The sequence below is a fragment of the Catharus ustulatus genome, chromosome 26 (genome assembly GCF_009819885.2).
Source record: "Catharus ustulatus isolate bCatUst1 chromosome 26, bCatUst1.pri.v2, whole genome shotgun sequence".
Taxonomy (NCBI): Eukaryota; Metazoa; Chordata; class Aves; order Passeriformes; family Turdidae; genus Catharus; species Catharus ustulatus.
This window is the reverse complement of record NC_046246.1, coordinates 5,235,898-5,255,944: the sequence shown is the minus strand read 5'-3', so window position 1 is coordinate 5,255,944 and position 20,047 is coordinate 5,235,898. Positions and strand designations below refer to the sequence as shown.

At 51.2% G+C, this 20,047-nt stretch overlaps 1 protein-coding gene across 1 annotated transcript in view; it reads right to left on the bottom strand.

The window, feature by feature from the left end:
- Nucleotides 1-20,047, bottom strand: part of LOC117007700 (CUB and sushi domain-containing protein 1-like) — a 124,948-nt gene that overhangs the window by 4,337 nt on the left and 100,564 nt on the right. Inside the window, 14 exon segments of the mRNA XM_033081023.1 lie at nt 37-124; nt 721-833; nt 1,487-1,648; nt 2,730-2,795; nt 3,979-4,158; nt 4,587-4,698; nt 6,093-6,166; nt 7,318-7,491; nt 10,042-10,215; nt 12,515-12,694; nt 14,475-14,651; nt 15,817-15,999; nt 17,182-17,355; nt 19,599-19,787. Coding sequence (XP_032936914.1) covers nt 37-124; nt 721-833; nt 1,487-1,648; nt 2,730-2,795; nt 3,979-4,158; nt 4,587-4,698; nt 6,093-6,166; nt 7,318-7,491; nt 10,042-10,215; nt 12,515-12,694; nt 14,475-14,651; nt 15,817-15,999; nt 17,182-17,355; nt 19,599-19,787 — 2,046 coding nt within the window.

Sequence of the window (20,047 nt, the reverse complement as noted above, 5' to 3'; positions counted from 1 at the left end):
TTGAGGGGAAAAAAGCACAAATCCAGGGAATTTTACCAAGTCTCTGGAGGCCAAACTGCCCGAAGCCTTTGCCACGCACAAAGCCCTGGTACACGAAGGTGCCGCTCGAGGATTCGGACGAGACCTGTGGAGAGTGGAAATCTGTGGAGTTATCCAACATTTCCCTGGATTTAACACCCAGTTCATCTCAGCCCCTTCCAAGTGCATTCATTTGATGCAGTTCCCCAGAAAATCCTGGCATTTTTAAAGGATTTTCAATGCCCAGCAGCTAAAAATTCTCCTGTCTCAAGGGAAGGGAAGCCAAAAAAATCTTGTTTGTGATAAACAAATATTGGAGAGGATATTGCTGATTCCAGAGGGAGAGGGAAAAAGTGGCCAAGGGTCGGTTGGACCCACACTTTTTTCCAAGCTCCAGTGGATCCCTGAAGGGCTTGGGAAACTCCCAGACACAGGCAGAGGGTGAAGACTTGGCTGCATTAGGGAAAATCAGTGAATTGTTGAACAGATATACAATATCCACATGGAATTTGGTTGGTTTCTCCTCCAGCATTATCTGGGAGATGATGGATTCCAAACCCCAGGGCAACAAAACCAACCCTGAGCTGCAGGAGGAGCTGTCACCTGCTGGGAACGTCCTCTCCCAGCTCCAGGAATTATCCCTCAGCTCCAGGGAAGGGAAATGCAGGCTGGGACAGGTACAGGAGGATTTTGTGCACTCACGTGTCCATCCAGAGCCCATTTCTCATTCCTGAACTTGTTGGCAAAGATCTCCAGTGGCCCCATGATCTGGTACACCTGGAGCAGCAGGTGCACATCTTCCTTCTTGTAAATCCCTGGAAAAGAAGGGATTTTGTCAGCTCTGGATCACTCTGGCTTGAAATAATTGAGTGGGAGGGCAGAGAAACGACGTCAGGATTTGAGTGGACACCTGGGAAACACAGCCCAGGATACTGAAGGTATTTTGCACATGGGAAAGGACTCAATATTTAATTAATATTAAATTATTAATATTTAGGTTCTGTTGTTGGATCAGGAAGAGCCTGGTGCTCCAGGAGGGCAGGGACATGGAGCACTCACGGAATCATGAGCTGGAAGGGACCCCCAAGGACCATCAAAGTCCAATTCACATAATTTAAAGTTTTTTGCCAAAAGCTCCAAGTCCTACCTTGGACACCCTGTGGGCACTTCCAAGGCCTGACCACCCTTTCCATACAAAATTTTTTCCTAAAATCCAACCTGGCACATCCTGAGGCTGTTTCCTCTCATCCTGGGAGCAGAGCCTGACCCACCCTGACTGCCCTCTTCTGCCAGGAGCCCCCTGAGCCTCTTTTCTCCATCAGGAATTCCTTTTCCAGCTCCACTTTTCTCTGGACACACTCCAACCCCTCAACACCCTCTGGTCATGAGTGGACACAGCCCTGGAGGTGCCCAGGGGACAATCCCTGCCCTGGCAGTGCCACCCCCCAAGGCCAGGAGTGTCCCTCACCGGACACCTGGAGCTCCACCCCGCTGTGGTCGATCAAGGTGGCGTTGACCTTGCTGGTGGTGGGGTCGAAGCTGGTGACAGAGAGCATGGCTGGCTGCTTCTTCCCCATGTACTCGTAGGAGCCTTTCCACAGGGAATTCCTTGCAAACACATCCGCAGGCACTGGAATTACAGCAGTGGGAGATGTCAAAAAAACCAGGAGTGTTTCCATTTTTCCAGGGGAAAAAACAGAGCAGTGTTTCTGTCTTTCTTTGATTTTTCTGCCTTTCTTTTTCTCTCTTTCTTTGAATTAATTTTAATTTCAATAATTAAATTATTTTAAATATTCAATATTTTAAAAATATTTTATGTTTTAAATATCTTAAATCCCACCTGCTCTGTGCCATCACCACCGGGGATAAAGTCAAAACCAGTGACTTTAATGTGGCTGTTGTGAGCAAAAATAGGAGGAAAGTTTTTAAAATGAACCAACACACAAAATAAAAAAAATGACTTAACATAAAAAAGGTCAAATGTACAAAATCCTGGAAGGGCAGAATGCTCTGGGGAGGGCAGTGGGTGTTGATCTCCAGGGAATAGGGTGGGACATGTTGCAGCTTCCAGAGTGACAAGGAATTCAGGAGGGTGGATTTGCTGAGGTCCAGGGGTAGAAGGGATGTGTCCAGGGGGATGAGCCCCGCCTGAACCTTGAACCCTCACCTGAGACCCTGGGCATGAACCCCTCATGAACCCTCACCTGAGACCATGGGGATGAGCCCCTCATGAACTCTTATCTGAGGCCATGTGGATGAGCCCCCTGTGAATCCTCACCTGAGGCCTTGGAGATGAAATCCCCATGAACTCTCACCTGAGGCCTTGGGGATGAGACTCCATGAACCCTGAACTCTCACCTAGGACCTTAGGGATGAGCCCCCCATGAACCCTCACCTGAGACCCTGGGGATGAGACCCCATGAACCCTGAGCCCTCACCTGAGACCATGGGAATGTGCCCCTCATGAACTCTTATCTGAGGCCATGTGGATGAGCCCCCTGTGAATCCTCACCTGAGGCCTTGGAGATGAAATCTCCATGAACCCTCACCTGAGGCCTTGGAGATGAAATCTCCATGAACCCTCACCTGAGGCCTTGAGGATGAACCCCCCATGAACCCTCACGTGATACCATGGAGATGAGCCCCCCATGAACCCCGAGCCCTCACCTGAGGCCTTGGAGATGAAATCCCCATGAACCCTGAGCCCTCACCTGAGGCCTTGGCGAGCGGCGGCTCCCGCGCGGTGCCCACGGGCCTCCCGCTGGGACGGACATCGGCTGTGACAGAGGGCAAAGCACAGCTGGTGAGGACATTGAGGGCTCTGGCACTGCCCATCCCAGAACTCCTAAGGCTGGAAAAACCCTCCAAGGTCGCAGAGTCCAAGCTGTGCCCGATCCCCACCTTGTCACCCAGCCCAGGGCACTGAGTGCCATGTCCAGGCCATCCTTGGGAACTCCAAACCTCCCAAGGCCTGACCACCCTTTCCATGCAGAAATTTCCCCTAAAATCCAAATCCTAAAATCCTCAGCTTGAGGTTGTTCCCTCCCCTTCTGTCTCTGTTCCCTGGAGCAGATCCCAAATCCCCTCTGGCTGTCCCCTCCTGTCAGGGACTTGTGCAGAGCCAGAAATTCCCCCTGATCTCCCTTTTCTCCAGGCTGAGCCCCCTCAGCTCTCTCAGGGATTCTCCAGCCTCTTCCCTGCCCTGGACACGCTCCAGCCCCTCCATGGCCCAAATGGAGGAGCCCAGAACTGGACACAGCACTCGAGGTGTCCCTCACCAATGCCCAGGACAGGGGACAATCCCGTCCCTGCTCCTGCTGCTCCATCCCTGATCCAGGCCAGGTGGGCACACCTGGCTCATGTCCAGCTGCTGTCCCTCAGCACCCCAGGTCCCTTTCAGCCCCTGTCCCCAGCCTGTCCCGCCTCTCCCTCTGCTCCAATCCAAGTGTCCAGAGTGACCCCACTCCAGGAGAGCCACAGGGCTCATTTCCAATGGATCAGAACACGTTCCTCATCCAAGACTCTGTGGCAGGCAAAATGTGGGGGACATAAACAATTTTTGTCCTGTGCAGGTTCTTCTAGAGCCAAAAATCTCCCCAAAAGATCCCCAGTGACTCTTTAAGGAAAGACTGGAGGGAGCACTTGAGTCTTGGGTCACAGGCTGGACTTGTTGACCTCAAAGGCTTTTTCCAACCTAATTCTGGGATTCTGCTGTCGAGACCAATGGCAGAGACCCTCCCACCAACAGAAAATCAGGCTGGGTCATCCCACAAATTCTAAGGGAAAAAAGTCACGGCTGAAAACACCTCCCTCCTTCCTTGGAGTTCTGACCCCAGAACTGAACCTTGGCTTTATGTGCAGATTGAAAACCACCTTTGAAGGACCTCAAGGCCCAGGATCTGCACAAGCTGAGAGCCTGGGGAGGGTCTCAGAGCCCAGCTGGTGCTCCCAGCCCCTCACCCAGGCAGATGGGAGGTTTCCCTGTCCAGCTGCCGTCGGCTTTGCAGGTGCGGTGCTCGGAGCCCCCGGTGAGGTAGAAGCCGCTCTGGCAGGAGTAGATCAAGGTGTAGCCCAGGGAGGGCAGGTCCAGGGCACCCACGTTGGCGTGGGATGGGGTCTCAGGCTGCCTGCAGTGGTGGGCTGGAGGGGACAGGGAAAAACAATGAGAGAAACCAGCCAGGTGGGCACGGGGAGGGTGAAAAGTGACACCGTGACATCAACAGGGGAACAGGAATCTCACAGAAGAGTTTCTACAGCTCACAGGGCCAAGCCTGGATTTTTCCCAGCTGGAGGAATTAATGAGGAGCTTCCCAAGCTGGGTTTCTCTTCCTGGCTAAAGCTGAACCTGGCTCCAGCTCCATGAGCTGAATATCAGGATCGGCCACCCCCATTTTTAAGGGAAAAAGGCAAAACCAAAGGATGCTGAAGCACCTCTGAACTGGGGGCCAGACTAAAACCTGCCTTTGCAATCCCCAATTCTCCCAAAAATCCAATACATTTCCTCCAGGAATTCATTTTGCAGAGCCTGTCTGAGGGCCCCAGCTGCCTGTGGCACGCCCAGGACTCACGGACGCAGTCGGGCTGGACGCCGCTCCAGGTCAGGTTGGGCAGGCAGGTCCTGGTGGTGGAGCCCTGCAGGAGATATCCCTTCTGGCACCTGAAGAACAGGATGCTTCCCACCTGTCCCAACAGGAGACAATCACTCAGCTTCCCAGGGATTCCAGGACTTCATTCCATGCTCTTCCAAAGGGGCCATTCCCTTGTCACCACCTCACCCCTCCCAGGAGCAGCTCCACTCCCAGGGAAGCTCCCAGCTGAGCAAAAATCCCATTTATGGTGTCTCCAAATTAATGAAACCTAAAATTAATTAATTAAACCCCAAGATTAAGGTAACTAATTAGCAGGAAAACAGAAGGATCCACTCTGACATCCACTATCCCAGCAGGGAATGGGCGGGAATGGAGCTCCCCAGGGAGTCACTGTGGGATTTTTGTCCCCATTCCAATGATCTCCTGCTGGATGAGAGCTGGGATTAGCAAAAGCACCTGCAGGAGTTGGCCTGAAAATTAATGGGAATTAATGTGAATAGCACCAACTATTAATTAGCACTGTAATTAATTTCAGATACAACGCACTGCTAATTAATGCTGTGCAAAGCACACTTGGAGGGCTAACGGAGCACGTTGGGGTGTCCTGATCCCAGGAGGAGACAGGAATCTATGGGAGGACACAGGAATCCATGGGATGAGACATTAATGCATGAGGGGAGACAGGAATCCAAGGGAGAACATGTGAATCCATGGGAGAACACCGGAATCCATGGGATAACATGTGAATCCAAGGGAGAACATGCGAATCCATGGGAAAACACAGGAATCCATGGGATAACATGTGAATCCATGGGATAATGTGTGAATCCATGGAATAACATGTGAGTCCATGGGATAACACAAGAATCCATGGGATAACACAGAAATCCATGGGATAACATGTGAATCCATGGGATAACGTGTGAATCCATGGGAGAACACAGGAATCCATGGGATAACATGTGAATCCATGGGATAATGTGTGAATCCATGGGATAATATGTGAATCCATGGGATAACACAGGAATTTATGGGATAACACAGGAATCCATGGGATAACATGTGAATCCATGGGATAACACAGGAATCCATGGGATAACATGTGAATCCATGGGATAACATGTGAATCCATGGGATAATATGTGAATCCATGGGATAACATGTGAATCCATGGGATAACATGTGCATCCATGGGAGAACACAGGAATCCATGGGATAACATGTGAATCCATGGGATAACGTGAATCCATGGGAAAACACCCATAGGAGGACATGTGAATCCATAGGAGGACACGTGAATTCATGGGAGAACACAGGAATCCATGGGATAACATGTGAATCCATGGGATAACGTGTGAATCCATGGGAGAACACAGGAATCCATGGGATAACGTGTGAATCCATGGGATAACATGTGAATCCATGGGAGAACACAGGAATCCATGGGAGGGGTTTTGTGGCACACCCCTCCTTCCATGGCCATACCTGATATCCCTGGGAATTGTTCTGCATCCCAAAAAGAGGCACTCCAGGATCCGCACACGTCGTGAGGCTGGGATCTGTTAAAAAGATTTGGGATTTACAGGAGAGCTCAGACCCCTCCAGGCACACGGATCCTGCTGCACCTCCCAAACACAAGTGGGATTTGGCTCCAAAGGAACACACAAAGGAAAACACAAGGATCTTCCTGTCCCTGCCCTCTTCCATGCCCTGTTCTCCCAAGGACCATCCTGATCCCATCCTCGTCCCTGCTCTCTGCTCCCAAGGGCCATCCCAAACTCCAAGGATCCCATCTTCTTCCCTGCCCTCTGTTCTCAAGGACCATCCTGATCTCCAAGGCGCACAGTGATCCCATTCTCTACTCTCCCTCTGCTCTCAAGGGCCATCCCAAGCTCCAGGGACCCCACTGATCCCATTCTCTTCCCTGCTCTCTGCTCCTAAGGGCCATCTCAAACTCCAAGGATTCCATCCTCTTCCCTGCCCTCTGCTCCCAAGGACCATCCTGATCTTCAAGGAGCACAGTGGTCCCATTCTCTACTCTGCTCTCTACTCCCAAGGGCCATCCCAAACTCCAAGGATCCCATCCTCTTCCCTGCCCTCTGCTCCCAAGGGCCATCCCAAACTCCAGGGACCCCACTGATCCCTTCCTCTACTCTGCCCTCTGCTCCCAAGGGCCATCCCAAACTCTAAGGATCCCATCCTCATCCCTGTTCTCTGCTCCCAAGGACCATCCCAGCTTTCAAGGACCATGGTGATCCCATCCTCTTCCCTGCCCTCTGCTCCCAAGGACCATCCCAAACTCCAGGGACCCCACTGATCCCTTCCTCTACTCTGCTCTCTGCTCGCAAGGGCCATCCCAAACTCCAAGGATCCCATCTTCTTCCCTGCCCTCTGCTCCCAAGGGCCATCCCAAACTCCAAGGATCCCATCCTCTTCCCTGCCCTCTGTTCCCAAGGACCATCCCAAACTCCAAGAATCCCATCCTTCTCCCTGCTCTCTGCTCCAAGGGCCATCCCAAACTCCAGGGACCCCAGTGATCCCATCCTCCCCCCTGCCCTCTTCCCACAGGCCATCCCAAACTCAGAGGATCACATCCTGTACTCTGCCCTCTGCTCCCACGTGCCATCCTGCTCTCCAAGGACCACAGGATTGGGACTGACAGCAAAACGAGCCCCCAAAAGCTGCAGCTGCCCCCAGGGTCCCCCCTCACCGATGCAGCTGGGCTGGGTCCCGCTCCAGGTGCCGTCGGACTGGCAGAACCTCCGCGCCGAGCCCACGAGCACCAGCGGGGCCAGGCACGAGAAGGACACGGACGAGCGGTAGGTGAAGCCTCGGTCCTCCCTCCTGCCCTGGGCTGGGGTGCCTGGGTCCCCACAGAACACGGCTGCAACAGCAAAGGGACAAGGACGTGGCCACAGACCCCTCTGGGAATGTCACATCCCATCCAGTCACAGACTCCGTGATTAACTCGGGAATCAGCGGTGGCAAAGGCGTTGCTGGCTGCATTCCTGTAATTCTCTCCATTTGTCAATGGCTGTTAATTAACTTCCACCTTCTCCCCCGGATTTGCCTTTTCTCCCCCTTCTTTTTCCCCCCCTAATTGCACGGTGTCACTTTGTTCCTTGGAACAAAGCCCACTAATTATCCCAGATCTAGGGAAAGGTGTGAGGAACGCTGAGGGGTTTGTGGGATTTAATGTGAAAATGGATATTGTGCGGCTGGAAAAGGAACTCAGAGCTGCCTTGAGCATCAGGAGACATTTAATTCCCTTTTTTTTGGTATTCACTGTTATATCAAACCCACCCAGCCTTCACAAAACATTCCCAACTTCTGCTGCAACATGCTGCCCTTTGCCAAAGGGTTTTTTGGCTGTTCCAGGAGTCCTGATTGTAGAAGATTCGGTCACTGAGGGCTAACACCCAGTTTTGAGGTTGTTTTATAGGCATGAACACAGAAAACGCCTGGATTCCTCCCAAATGTGGCCTCATCCCTCCATCACAGGGGTGGAGTGACCACCTGCAACCCTGGAGTGACCCCCTGTGTCCATGGATTGACCACCTGTATCCCTGCCTCCTCCTTCCAGGTGCCAAACTAAAGCTCCCAAAACACCAAGGCATGTGGGAGGTGAGAGAGCAACCAGACTTTAGCTCCAGGCTCCTGAAGCATCACCATTGCACCAAAAATTCCCACTCCAGCTGACAGAACACTTCATTTAGGAACGGGGCAGCAAGATCCCTGTGAACCCTGAGCTGCCAAACCAGGAAAAAAGTTGGGAGATGTGGACACTGTTCGTGGCCTAGGAAATTTTCAGCCAGGATTTTCTCAGGCTGTGCAAAGCACACAGCTCTTGTTTCTCTTAGATAGCTCAAACCTTCCCAGGCTGTTTTGAATACACAGCTCTGGGGCTGTGGACATTCCCAGGCAGAAAGAGAAAAACACAGATTTAACACCTGTTGTTTTTCATGCAAGTGTGCTGTGAGTACGTGACAGAGGTTGTTTTCCTATTCTGTTCAATAACTTTATGTTCTGCCAGAGCTTTACCATCTACATTATAAAATATCTGTGTTTTTGGTCAATAAATGGCCTCTTCTCTGTGTGAAAAACATGTTTTACTGATTTGGTAAAATTTAAAAGGGTTGAAACAGCCAGGTGCTTGGCAACATTTTTTTAAATATGTTTTGCCATATATCAACCTGTTGCAAATTCATAGTTTTTTATGCATAGTTAAACTTTTTTTTGGGAATTGTTCAGCATGGCTACTTCTTGAGTTTGCTTTTTTAGGGTATGTGTGCTTTTTGGTTTGTGGTTTTAATTTTCTTCTTATTGCTTTTTAATTTGGGTGGTGGTTTTGGTTTTTTGCAGAGGGTGAGTGTTGATAATTGTTGTGTCAGCTGCAGAGTTGTTATTATACCTTCATGGGCTGTTATCTCAACTAAGTGGGTAGTTTAAGCATACTATCTCTAAAAAACTTATGTCTAAATTTTGGTATTAGAAGAAAAGAAAAAAACTCTGTATTCATACAGAAAAGCTATTTTAACATTTGTCTTGGGTTACAACACAGGATGTGACCAAAAGTATCTGTTCTATCACCATCTGTTGTGACCAGCTGGGGCAGTGATCCTGATCTCTGTGGGATATCTCCTGTTAATGGCACAGCTGTTAAACCAGCTGGGGCAGTGTTCTTTATCTTTGCACAGCCCATCCTCCCTCCAGGAGATCTCTCCTGTTCATGGCCACTGAGTCCCAGGGCATGGCTGATAAAATTCCATCATCCCATGGGGAGATGCTCCAGCCAGGGGGAGGAGCCAAACATTTCCTACCCAGATAAAAACTGAGATTTGGAACATCAGAGCAGCCTTTCCCACTGGATCCCAGAGGAAAACCAGACCCTTCCACATCATCCCTGGAGCTTGGGAGGGAACTGCACCTTGTACAGGAGCACTGCTCCAACTGAGCCACATCTGTCACTGCAGGAGGATGCAGCCACCATGGGATGGGACTGCTGCCAACACCCTGCCTGACTGACGGCTGTCAGCTTGGATTCTGACTCTGGCAGGGCTTGGGTTTGTTCTTTGTAGTGCTGTATTTCTATTTTAATTTCCCTAGTAAAGAACTGTTATTCCTATTCCCATATCTTTGCCTGAGAGCCCCTTGATTTCAAAATTATAATAATTTGGAGGGAGTGGGTTTACATTCTCCATTTCAAAGAGAAGCTCCTGCCTTTCTCAGCACACACCTGTCCTCCAAACCAGGACAACATCACACATATCACATTTACCCCAATATTTGCAAAAACCCAACAATATATCACGCACTTATAACATCTGAAAGCAGCCCTGTGTGCTGTCCTGCTTTCCTTCACGTGACAGCAACAGGGAGAAGCCCCCAAATGTGGATTTTCAGCAGATTCCTGGTGTAAAAGCAGGAAACTCACGGAAGCACTGGGGGATCTCCCCGCTCCAGGAGCCGTTGCCCTCGCAGGTGAGCACGGCGGGCAGGGACAGCTGGTAGCCCTCGAGGCAGGCGTAGCTGACACTGGAACCCCAGCTGAAATCTGAGCCCACCACCTTGCCGTTGGGAATGGCCTGGGGAGCTCTGCAGGTGATGGCTGCAGGAGAAGGAGGAGAGGAGGAGGAGAGAAGGAGAAAAGGATAAAAGGAGGAAAATAGGAGAAGAAAAGGAAGAAAAAGGAGGAAAAAGGAGGAAAAAAGGAGAAAAAAGGAGAAAAAAGGAGAAAAAAGGAGAAAAAAGGAGAAAAAAGGAGAAAAAAGGAGAAAAAAGGAGAAAAAAGGAGAAAAAAGGAGAAGAAAGGAGAAGAAAGGAGAAGAAAGGAGAAGAAATGAGAAGAAATGAGAAGAAAGGAGGAAAAAAGGAGAGAAGGAGAAGGAGAAGGAGAGAAAAAAGAAAAGGAGGAAAAAAGGAGGAAATAAATAAGGAGAAAAGGAGAAGGAAAGGAAAAAAAAAGGAGGAAAGAAAGGACAAAAATGGGAGAAAAAAAAGGAGAAAAAAAAGGAGAAAAAAAGGAGAAAAAAAGGAGAAAAAAAGGAGAAAAAAAGGAGAAAAAAAGGAGAAAAAAAGGAGAAAAAAAGGAGAAAAAAAGGAGAAAAAAAGGAGAAAAAAAGGAGAAAAAAAGGAGAAAAAAAGGAGGAAAAAAGGAGGAAAAAATAGAAAAAAAGAGGAAAAAAGAGAAAAATAAGAAGAAAGGAGAAAAAAAGGAGAGAAGGAGAAGAGGAGAAGAAGGAGAAGGAAAAGCAGTATGAGATCTCTCCACTTCTTAATTATTTTCCATGAACATGCAAATTCCACATAGGAGCAAAGTCACCTCCGGCTCTCCAAGAGCATCTCCCAGAATTGGCACAAAATGGGGTGAAACCCTTTGAAGTTTGGAGTTAAATCCCAAATCCCAAATATCCTTTGGGAAGGGATCCACGAGGATCATCCAGTCCAACCCCTGGCCCTGCACAGACACCCCAAAATCCCACCCTGTCCAAATATTCCTTGAGATCTTGGGGCTGTGCCCATTTTTGGGGAGTCTGTTCATTTCCCCACCACCCTCTGGGGGAAAAAACTTTTCCCTAAACATCTCTACAAATCCAATTTTGGAGTCAATGCTCGTTCTCAGCTGAAGGTAAAAATCCTCCCTGACGTGGCGTGAAAACTCATCCCAGGTTTCCCCGAAGATTCACACATTTTGGACAACCTGGCTGAGGCTCAGACGAGCAGTTGAAGCCACAACCTGTCAGGTTTTCACCCGCTCTGGGGTGTTTTGAGATGACATTTTTTGCAGCACTCTGCTTTTCAGCTCACAGGAGCTAAACCTGTGCCTCCAAATGAGACTCTTGGCCACATTCAGGATCATTTCTGCAGCATTTGCTCAGAGAATGAAAAAGGAGAGGAAGAATTGCTCTTTACAGCCTCTGAAGGAGCTGGAGTGCATTTCAGAGTTTTTATGTGGCCTGTGTTTATATCAGCGCCGTGACAGGTGAATTTTCCAGATTTTTAAAGGAGTGCAGAAATGCTGCCACACATCTTATCTACACTGGGGGGTGAGCAAAAGAGATCCAGCCTGCCCAGCCACTGTTTTCTTATTTCCTTTTCTATCTCTGAACCACAGGAGCCGTCTCAGAATAATGAAAAGTCTCACAGGGAACATTTTTCAGATGTTTCTGGGCGATGCCAGCAAAGAGTCTGTTGGAAAAACATGATATTTCATCCCAGTTTGATCTGAGTTTTTGTGCAAAATCACTTTGCTCCCTGGGCTTTGCTTCCTCTCTAGCACAAGAACAACTCCCTCCCTCCCTCCCTCTCAGGCACAGATTGATAGCCCTGAAGACAGTAAGGTGTTGCTGCTCCCCTGAAAAATTCCACAAACTTTGGATGGAATGAGGGAGCTGAGGAACGCCCAGCCAGGATTTTAGGGAAACTTTGGTGGCCTGCAAAACTTGTCTGCTGCAATATTTCACAGAATCACAATATCCACAGGATCCAATGAATCCACAGAATTCACAGAATCCACAGAGCCCACAGAATCCAGAGAATCCACAGGATCTACAGGATCCACAGAATCCACAGCATCTACAGGATTCACAGAATCCACAGAATCACTGAGTTGGAAGAGACCTTCAAGATCATCGACTCCAACCCAGCCCTAACATCTCAACTAAACCACAGCACCGAGTGCCACATCCAATCTTTTTTTAAACACATCCAGGGATGGTGACTCCACCACCTCCCCAGGCAGAACATTCCAGTTTTTCTGTGAAAAAACCTTTTCCTAACACCCAACCTAATTTTCCCTTGAGGCTGTGTCCCTCTGGCTCTGTCAGTGCTGCCTGGAGAAGGAGACCAACCCCACCTTTCAGGGAGCTGTAAGAGTGATAAAGTCAGCCCTGAGCCTCCTTTCCTACCCTTGCAGACAGGTTTGGTGCCGTTCCAGGTGCGGTCTTTGGTGCAGGTGAGGGCAGCTGCCCTGTCTGACTCCATCATGAAGCCAGGGGTGCACTGGAACACCACGGATTTGTTGTAGGTGAAGTCACTGCCCAGCCTGAGCCCGTTGGCTGGAACACCAGGGTCTCCACAGTTGATCACTGCCAAGGGAGGGAAAAAAAGAGAATTTCTGGCAGCTGGAACCATGCCTGTGACAGTCCTGAGTGTTTTTCCAGAAGGGATTTAACCAGTTAAAGGTGCAGCAGGTTTGTAGCAGGGGTTGGAGCTTAATGACTCATTAAGGAGCTGGATTAAGACTCATTAAACATTAAAGCAAACCTGGGTGAAGGGTTTGCCCACAGCCCTCCCCACTTAGCCCAGCTCCTGCCCCTGATGTAAACCCACCTTTGTCACCACCTCTGTTCCTGGCAGGCACCCCAGGGTCCCTGAGCTCACAAATCCCTGCACCAGGAGTGTCACACTGAGGAGCAGCCCTGGAGAGCAGCTCCAACTCCACTCCCAAAATTATTCCAGAGCTCCCTCCATCCAGCTGGAAAAAGACAACCCCAGAGCAAGATTTTTCCATTAGGTCCCAGCAGAATTTTTAGGCTGAGGCACTGCCAGTGCCAGGTTCAGCAGAGTTTCTCAGGGTGGCACTTGTTTGTTGGTGCCTTAGGATTTTATCTTTTATATTTCTCATCTATTTGTAACTCTGCAATTCTTTAGTGTGTAACTCTAAACTCCAGTGTGAGCTGCTGCTCTCCCATTTTGGGCAGACACAACAATTCCTCTCCAGGCTGGGAATCAAGGACACCTCACTGCCTCAGGCCCCCAGAGATGGAAACAAAAGTGAGTTGGGGGAGCAAACTTGGGGTAAATGACTGGAGCTGTGATTGGAACATTAACCCCCAATGTGCAAATGGACCAAAATTATAAAAGTGTGGAAACCTGTGACTCATCATCCATTTTGGGTGCAGCCCCTGGTGGGGCTTGGTCTGCCCTAAATGTACCTGAAAGCCCTCCAATAAATATAAACAAACTGCTTTTTATTCCCTTCATTTTGCCTGGCCCATGTTTTCAGGTAGCCCCAAAAGGCACAGCCGTGTGCTGTGGATCCTCTCCTGTCTTGGGTTCCAATACAGGATGAGATAAAAGGTATCAGTTCTATCACCATCTGTTGAGGGTGGGGCAGTGATCCTGATCTCCATGGGAGATATTCTGCTAATGGGCATCCATTGAAACCAGCTGGGGCAGTGTTCTTTATCTCATGGGATATCTCCTGTTCATGGCCATGGTTTATAAACCAGCTGGGGCAGTGTTCTTTATCTTTTCACAACCCATCCTTCCTCCAGCCAGTCATTTTCTGCTCATGGCCATTGAGTCCCACTGTGGCACTGATAAAATTACTGCATCTCATTGGGAGTTGCCCCAGCCAGGGGGAAGAGCCCAACATTTCTTACCAAGATAAAAACAGAGGTTTTGGGACACTAAGGGAGCCCTTTCTCCACTGGACTCCAGAGGGAAACGGGATTGCTCCACATCATCCCTGGAGCTCCGGAGGGAAACTGCACCTTGTCCAGGAGCACTGCTCCAACTGAGCCACATCTGTCACTGCAGGAGGATGCAGCCACCATGGGATGGGACTGCTGCCAACACCCTGCCTGACTGACGGCTGTCAGCTTGGATTCTGACTCTGGCAGGGCTTGGGTTTGTTCTTTGTAGTGCTGTATTTCTATTTTAATTTCCCTAGTAAAGAACTGTTATTGCTAATTCCCATATCTTTGCCTGAGAGCCCCTTGATTTCAAAATTATAATAATTTGGAGGGAGAGGGTTTACATTCTCCATTTCAAAGAGAAGATCCTGCCTTTCTCAGCACACACCTGTCCTCCAAACCAGGACATTGCCCTCTCCCCGTGCCAGGATCCCCTCCCAGTGCTCACCAGTGCACTCGGGGCTGGTCCCAGTCCAGGTGCCATTGACGGTGCAGTGCCTGCTCAGCACCCCTGTGGAATAAAACCCCTCCCTGCACTGGTAGATGATGGAGCTGGAGAACACCAGGCCGTCGTTGAAGATCACCCTGGCATTGCTGGGCGTGCCGGGGTTCCCGCAGGAAATCACTGCCAAGGGAAACGGGGAACCGAAAATGAACAACGAGACACAAACGAGCCCCAGCACTGCAAGGGTTTGCATTGCCTGTCCTCAGGAAAGGCAAGGCCTGGGGACATGAGAACAATTCTGGGGACATGGAACAGGTCTGGGAACACCAGAACAGGTCTGGGGACACTGGAACACTTCTGGGGACATGGAACAGCTCTGGGGACACCAGGGTAGTCCTGGGGACACCAGAAGAGTTCTGAGGATATCAGAGCAGTTCTGGGGACAGTACAGCAGTTCTGGGGACACTGTGGCAGCTCTGGGGACACCAGGACAGCTCTGAGGACTCTGGGGCAGTCTTGGGGACATGAGAACACTTCTGGGGACACCAGAGAAGTTCTGGGGACATCAGAACAGCTCTGGGGACACCAAAATGGTTCTGGGGATACCAAGGCAGTTCCAGGGGACACCCGAGGAATTCTGGGGACACTGGAGCAGTTCTGGGGACACCAGGGCAGTCCTGGGGACACCAGAGGAATTTCTGAGGATATCAGAGCAGTTCTGGGCACACCGGCACAGCTCTGGTGACACTGGGGTGGCTCTGGGGATACCGGGACAGCTCTGGGAATGGCGGGGTGACTCTGGGGACGCCAGGGTGGCTCTGGGGACACCAAGACAGCTCTGGACACACAGAGACAGCTCTGGGGACACCATGGCAGCTCTGGGGATGCCAGGACAGCTCTGGGGACACTGTGGCAGCTCTGAGGATACCAGGACAGCTCTGGGCACACCGGGGTGGTTCTGCGGACACCGGGGCAGCTCTGGGCACACTGGGGTGGCTCTGGGGACACTGTGGCAGCTCTGGGGACACTGGGACAGCTCTGGGGACACGGGGGCAGCCCTGGGGACACTGGGGCAGCCCTGGGGACACTGTGGCAGCTCTGGGGACACCAGGACAGCTCTGGGGACTCCGGGGCAGCTCTGGGGACACTAGGGCAGCTCTGGGGATACCGGGGTGGCTCTGAGGACACTGGGACAGCTCTGGGGACACTGTGGCAGCTCTGGGGACACCAGGACAGCTCTGGAGACACCAGGGTGGCTCTGGGCACACTGGGGTGGCTCTGGGGACACCGGAGCAGCTCTGGGGACACCGGGGTGGCTCTGGGGACACTGTGGCACAGGGAGCACCTTCGCACTCGGGCTGCGTGCCGCTCCAGGAGCCGTTGGCGTGGCAGATCCTCTCGGAGGAGCCCCTCAGGGTGTAGCCGGGCTCGCAGCTGAACCTCACCACGCTGCCCACGTCGAAGGCGTCCCCCAGCCCGATGCCGTGCGCCGGGATCCCGGGATCGCCGCACACACCCTGGCTGCCCCCTGCCAGAGACAGCACCGTCACCAGAGACACCAGGGCACGGCGGCTCCTGTCCCTTGTCACCTCCAGCAGAGCACTGGAATTCCAGATTGAATGTTCCCCTCCACAAAGGAATCCCCACCAGCCCTGCTGTACTCGGGGAACAAGGAGGGATTGGAGCATGGAGGAAGGGAAAAGGGAAGGGTTGGGAAGGGAAAAGGGAAGGGTTGGGAAGGGAAGGAAAGTTCAGGGAAGTTCAGGGAAGTTCAGGGAAGTTCAGGGAAGTTCAGGGAAGGGAAGGGAAGGGAAGGGAAGGGAAGGGAAGGGAAGGGAAGGGAAGGGAAGGGAAGGGAAGGGAAGGGAAGGGAAGGGAAGGGACCAGGAGCCCCCTCAAGGTACAAGGAGTCGGTGACAATGGGTGGGAGGTGATGATGGGTGGGAGAGGATGACAATGGGTGGGTGACCACAGCTGGGTGACCATGGCGGGGTGACCATGGATGAATGAACATGGATAGGTGACCACAAATGGATGACCATGAATGGGTGACCACAGCTGAGTGACCATGAATGGGTGACCACAGCTGGGTGACCACAGCTGGGTGACCACAGCTGGGTGACCACAGCTGGGTGACCATGAATGGGTGACTGTGGCTGGGTGACCATGGATGAATGAACATGGATAGATGACCACAGCTGAGTGACCATGGCTGGATGACCACAGCTGGGTGACCACAAATAGGTGATGACGAATGGGTGACCATGAATGGATGACCACGGATAGGTGACCACGGATAGGTGACCATGAATGGGTGACCACGGATAGGTGACCACGGACAGGTGACCACGGATAGGTGACCATGAATGGGTGACCACAGCTGGATGAACACAGCTGGGTGACCATGAATGGGTGACCACGGATAGGTGACCATGAATGGGTGACCACAGCTGGGTGACCACGGCTGGGTGACCACAAACAGGTGACCATGAATGGTGACCATGAATGGGTGACCGTGAATGGGTGACCACAGCTGGATGAACACAGCTGGGTGACGACAGATGAATGACCATGGATAGGTGACCCTGAATGGGTGACCATGAATGGGTGACCATGGATGGGTGACCACGAATCAATGACCATGGATAGGTGACCCTGAATGGGTGACCCTGGCCGGGTGCCCCCCCAGTGCCCCTGCCCAGCCCCTCACCCGAGCAGTGTGGCAGGGAGCCGCTCCAGCGCCCGTCCAGCTGGCACATCCGTGTGGAATTGCCGACCAGCGTGCGCCGGCCCAGGCAGCTGTACCTGACCACGGAGCCCACCGTGTGCTTGTCCCCCGAGATCTGCGCGTGGGGAGGGGACCCGGGGTGGCCACACGACACCACTGCAAGAGAGGCACTGCCTTCAGCCCCCAGGAATTCCAGAATTCCAGCTTGGGGGGGAGCTTAAACATCAGTGAATCCCAACCCTTTCCATGGGCAGGGACATTTTTCCCTATCCCAGGTTGCTCCAAGCCCTGTCCTGGACACTTCCAGCTTCTCTGGCCACCCTGTGCCAAGGCCTCCCCACCCTCACAGGGAAGAAAACAAAAACATGGGGAAAATCTCATTTAAAAAAAACCTTTTAACCCCAGGAATCCATGGAATCAGTGGTAAAATTGACCTAGGTTTCCAAATGCCCACAAATCCTTCAAACCCAACATTTTAAGGAAGGAGATCCCTTGTACTCAAGGGGGCTGAGGGAGCCTGGGATTGGGGTTTTAACAGGAATTCCCTCCTGGCTATAGGAACATGGATCATCACTCACCAATTCCCCAGGATCCATGCAAGGAGTGAGGACAGGACAAAAGGAAAGGAAAATGTGCCCAAAACTGCTTGGTAGGGTTTAGTGTGGAGGGATAAACACAGAAAAAACAAAAGGAACAATCCCAGCTTTGGAACAGCTCAAGCCAGTTGGAATTTCCAGAGTTCTGAGGCCATTCCAAGGACAGGGAATGGGATTGCACTGGTTTAGTGCCCAAAGGGACAAACTGGGCATGCTGGGGGTGGGGCTGCTCCTGCCTGCGCCTCCCTAAGGCAGCTAAAACCCACTCTGGATCCCGAATTCCCAGTGTAGGACTGGAATTGTGTGAGACTCAGGTGAACCCTCACTCAGGTGAGCCCTCAGTCACTCAGGTGAGTTTCCACTCCCTCAGGTGAGCTCTCCCCCCTCAGGTGAGACCTCTCTGTGCTCCAGAGCTGCTCCTGCCCTCCCCACCTGCACCATCCCACCAGGATCCTCTCCTCAAGCCCCAAAATCCATTGGGATTCTATTCAGAACCTCCCAAATCCATCAGGATCTGCCTGTCCACACACTGAAAATCCCCAAATCCATCGGGATTCTACCTGAAACTTTTTAAATCCATTGGGATCTCCCTGTCCCTACACAGAGAACCCCTCCAGCAGGATCCTGTCTTCAAACCCCAAAATCCATTGGGATTCCACCTGGAACCCCCTAAATCCATCGGGATCTGTCTGTCCCTACACAGAGAACCTCCCCAGCAGGATCCTCTCCTCAAACCCCAAAATCCATCAGAATTCCATTCAGAATCTCCTAAATCCATCAGGATCTGCCTGTCCCTACACAGAGAACCCTCCTAGGAGGATTCTCCCTTCAAATCCCAAAATCCATTGGAATTCCACCTGGAATCCTCCAAAATCCATCAGGATCTGCCTGCCCCTACACAGAGAACCCCAAAAACCATCAGGATTCTATCCAGAACTTCCCAAATCCATCAGGATCTGCCTGTCCCTACACAGAGAACACCCTCAGCAGGATCTCTCTCCTCAAGCCCCAAAATCCATCAGGATTCCATCCAGAACCTCCTAAACTCATTGGGATCTGCCTGTTCCTAACCAGAGAACCCTCCCAGGAGGATACTCTCTTCAAACCCCAAAATCCATGAGGATTCCACCTGGAACCCTCCAAATCCATCAGGATCCATCTATCCCTACGCACCTATCCCAGCTGGATCCTCTCCTCAACCCCCAAAATCCATCAGGATTCCATCCAGAACTTTCCAAATCCATTGGGATCTGCCTGTCCCTACACAGAGAACCCCAAAATCCATCAGGATTCCACCAGGAACCCCCAAATCCTTTGGGATCCACTTGTCCTTACACAGAGAATCCCCCCAGCTGGATCCTCTCTTCAACCCCCAAAATCCATCGGGATCTGCCTGTCCCTACACAGAGAACCCCAAAATCCACCAGGATTCCATCCAGAACTTCCCAAATCCATCAGGATCTGCCTGTCCCTACACAGAGAACCCCAAAATCCATTGGAATTCCAGCTGGAACTTCCCAAATCCATTGGGATCTGCCTGTCCCTACACAGAGAACCCCAAAACCCATCAGGATTCCATCCAGAACTTCCCAAATCCATCAGGATCTGCCTGTCCCTACACAGAGAACCCCCCTAGCAGGATCTCTCTCCTGAATCCCAAACCCCTTTCCCTGGGAAACTCCCGAAACCACCAGGACCATTCCCACGCACATTTTTATTTCCCCTCATTTTTGCCATTTTCCCCTAATAATTTGGGCACAAATCCTGCTAAACCCCTGGACAGGGAGGGTTGGGGCCACTTACAAAGGCACTGGGGGAGGGCTCTGTCCCACGTGCCATCGCCCTGGCACGTCAGGACGTGCGTCCCCAACAGATAAAATCCGTGGATGCACTGATAGGACACGGTGGTGCCGAAGCTGAACCTGTGGGGGCCGCTCGGCTGCACTTGCCGGACGCTGTTTTCCAGGTGCCCGGGGTCAGAACAGTTCACAACTGCGAACAAACAACAGAACAACACCCAGAACGTAACGGGGAGCAAAGGGTGGGGCAGGAAATGTGGGGTTCTCCAAAAAAAAAAGCAGGGGAAAGGGTGGGAAATTGAAGATTTTATGGTGTGATTGAGTGGGGTTTTTTTGTTTGGTTGGTTGGTGTTTTTTGGGTTTTTTTGGGGTTTTTTTTGTTTTGTTTTTTTTTTGTTTTGTTTTTTTGTTTTGTTTTTTTGTTTGAGTTTTTTGTTTTTTGGTGTTTTTTTT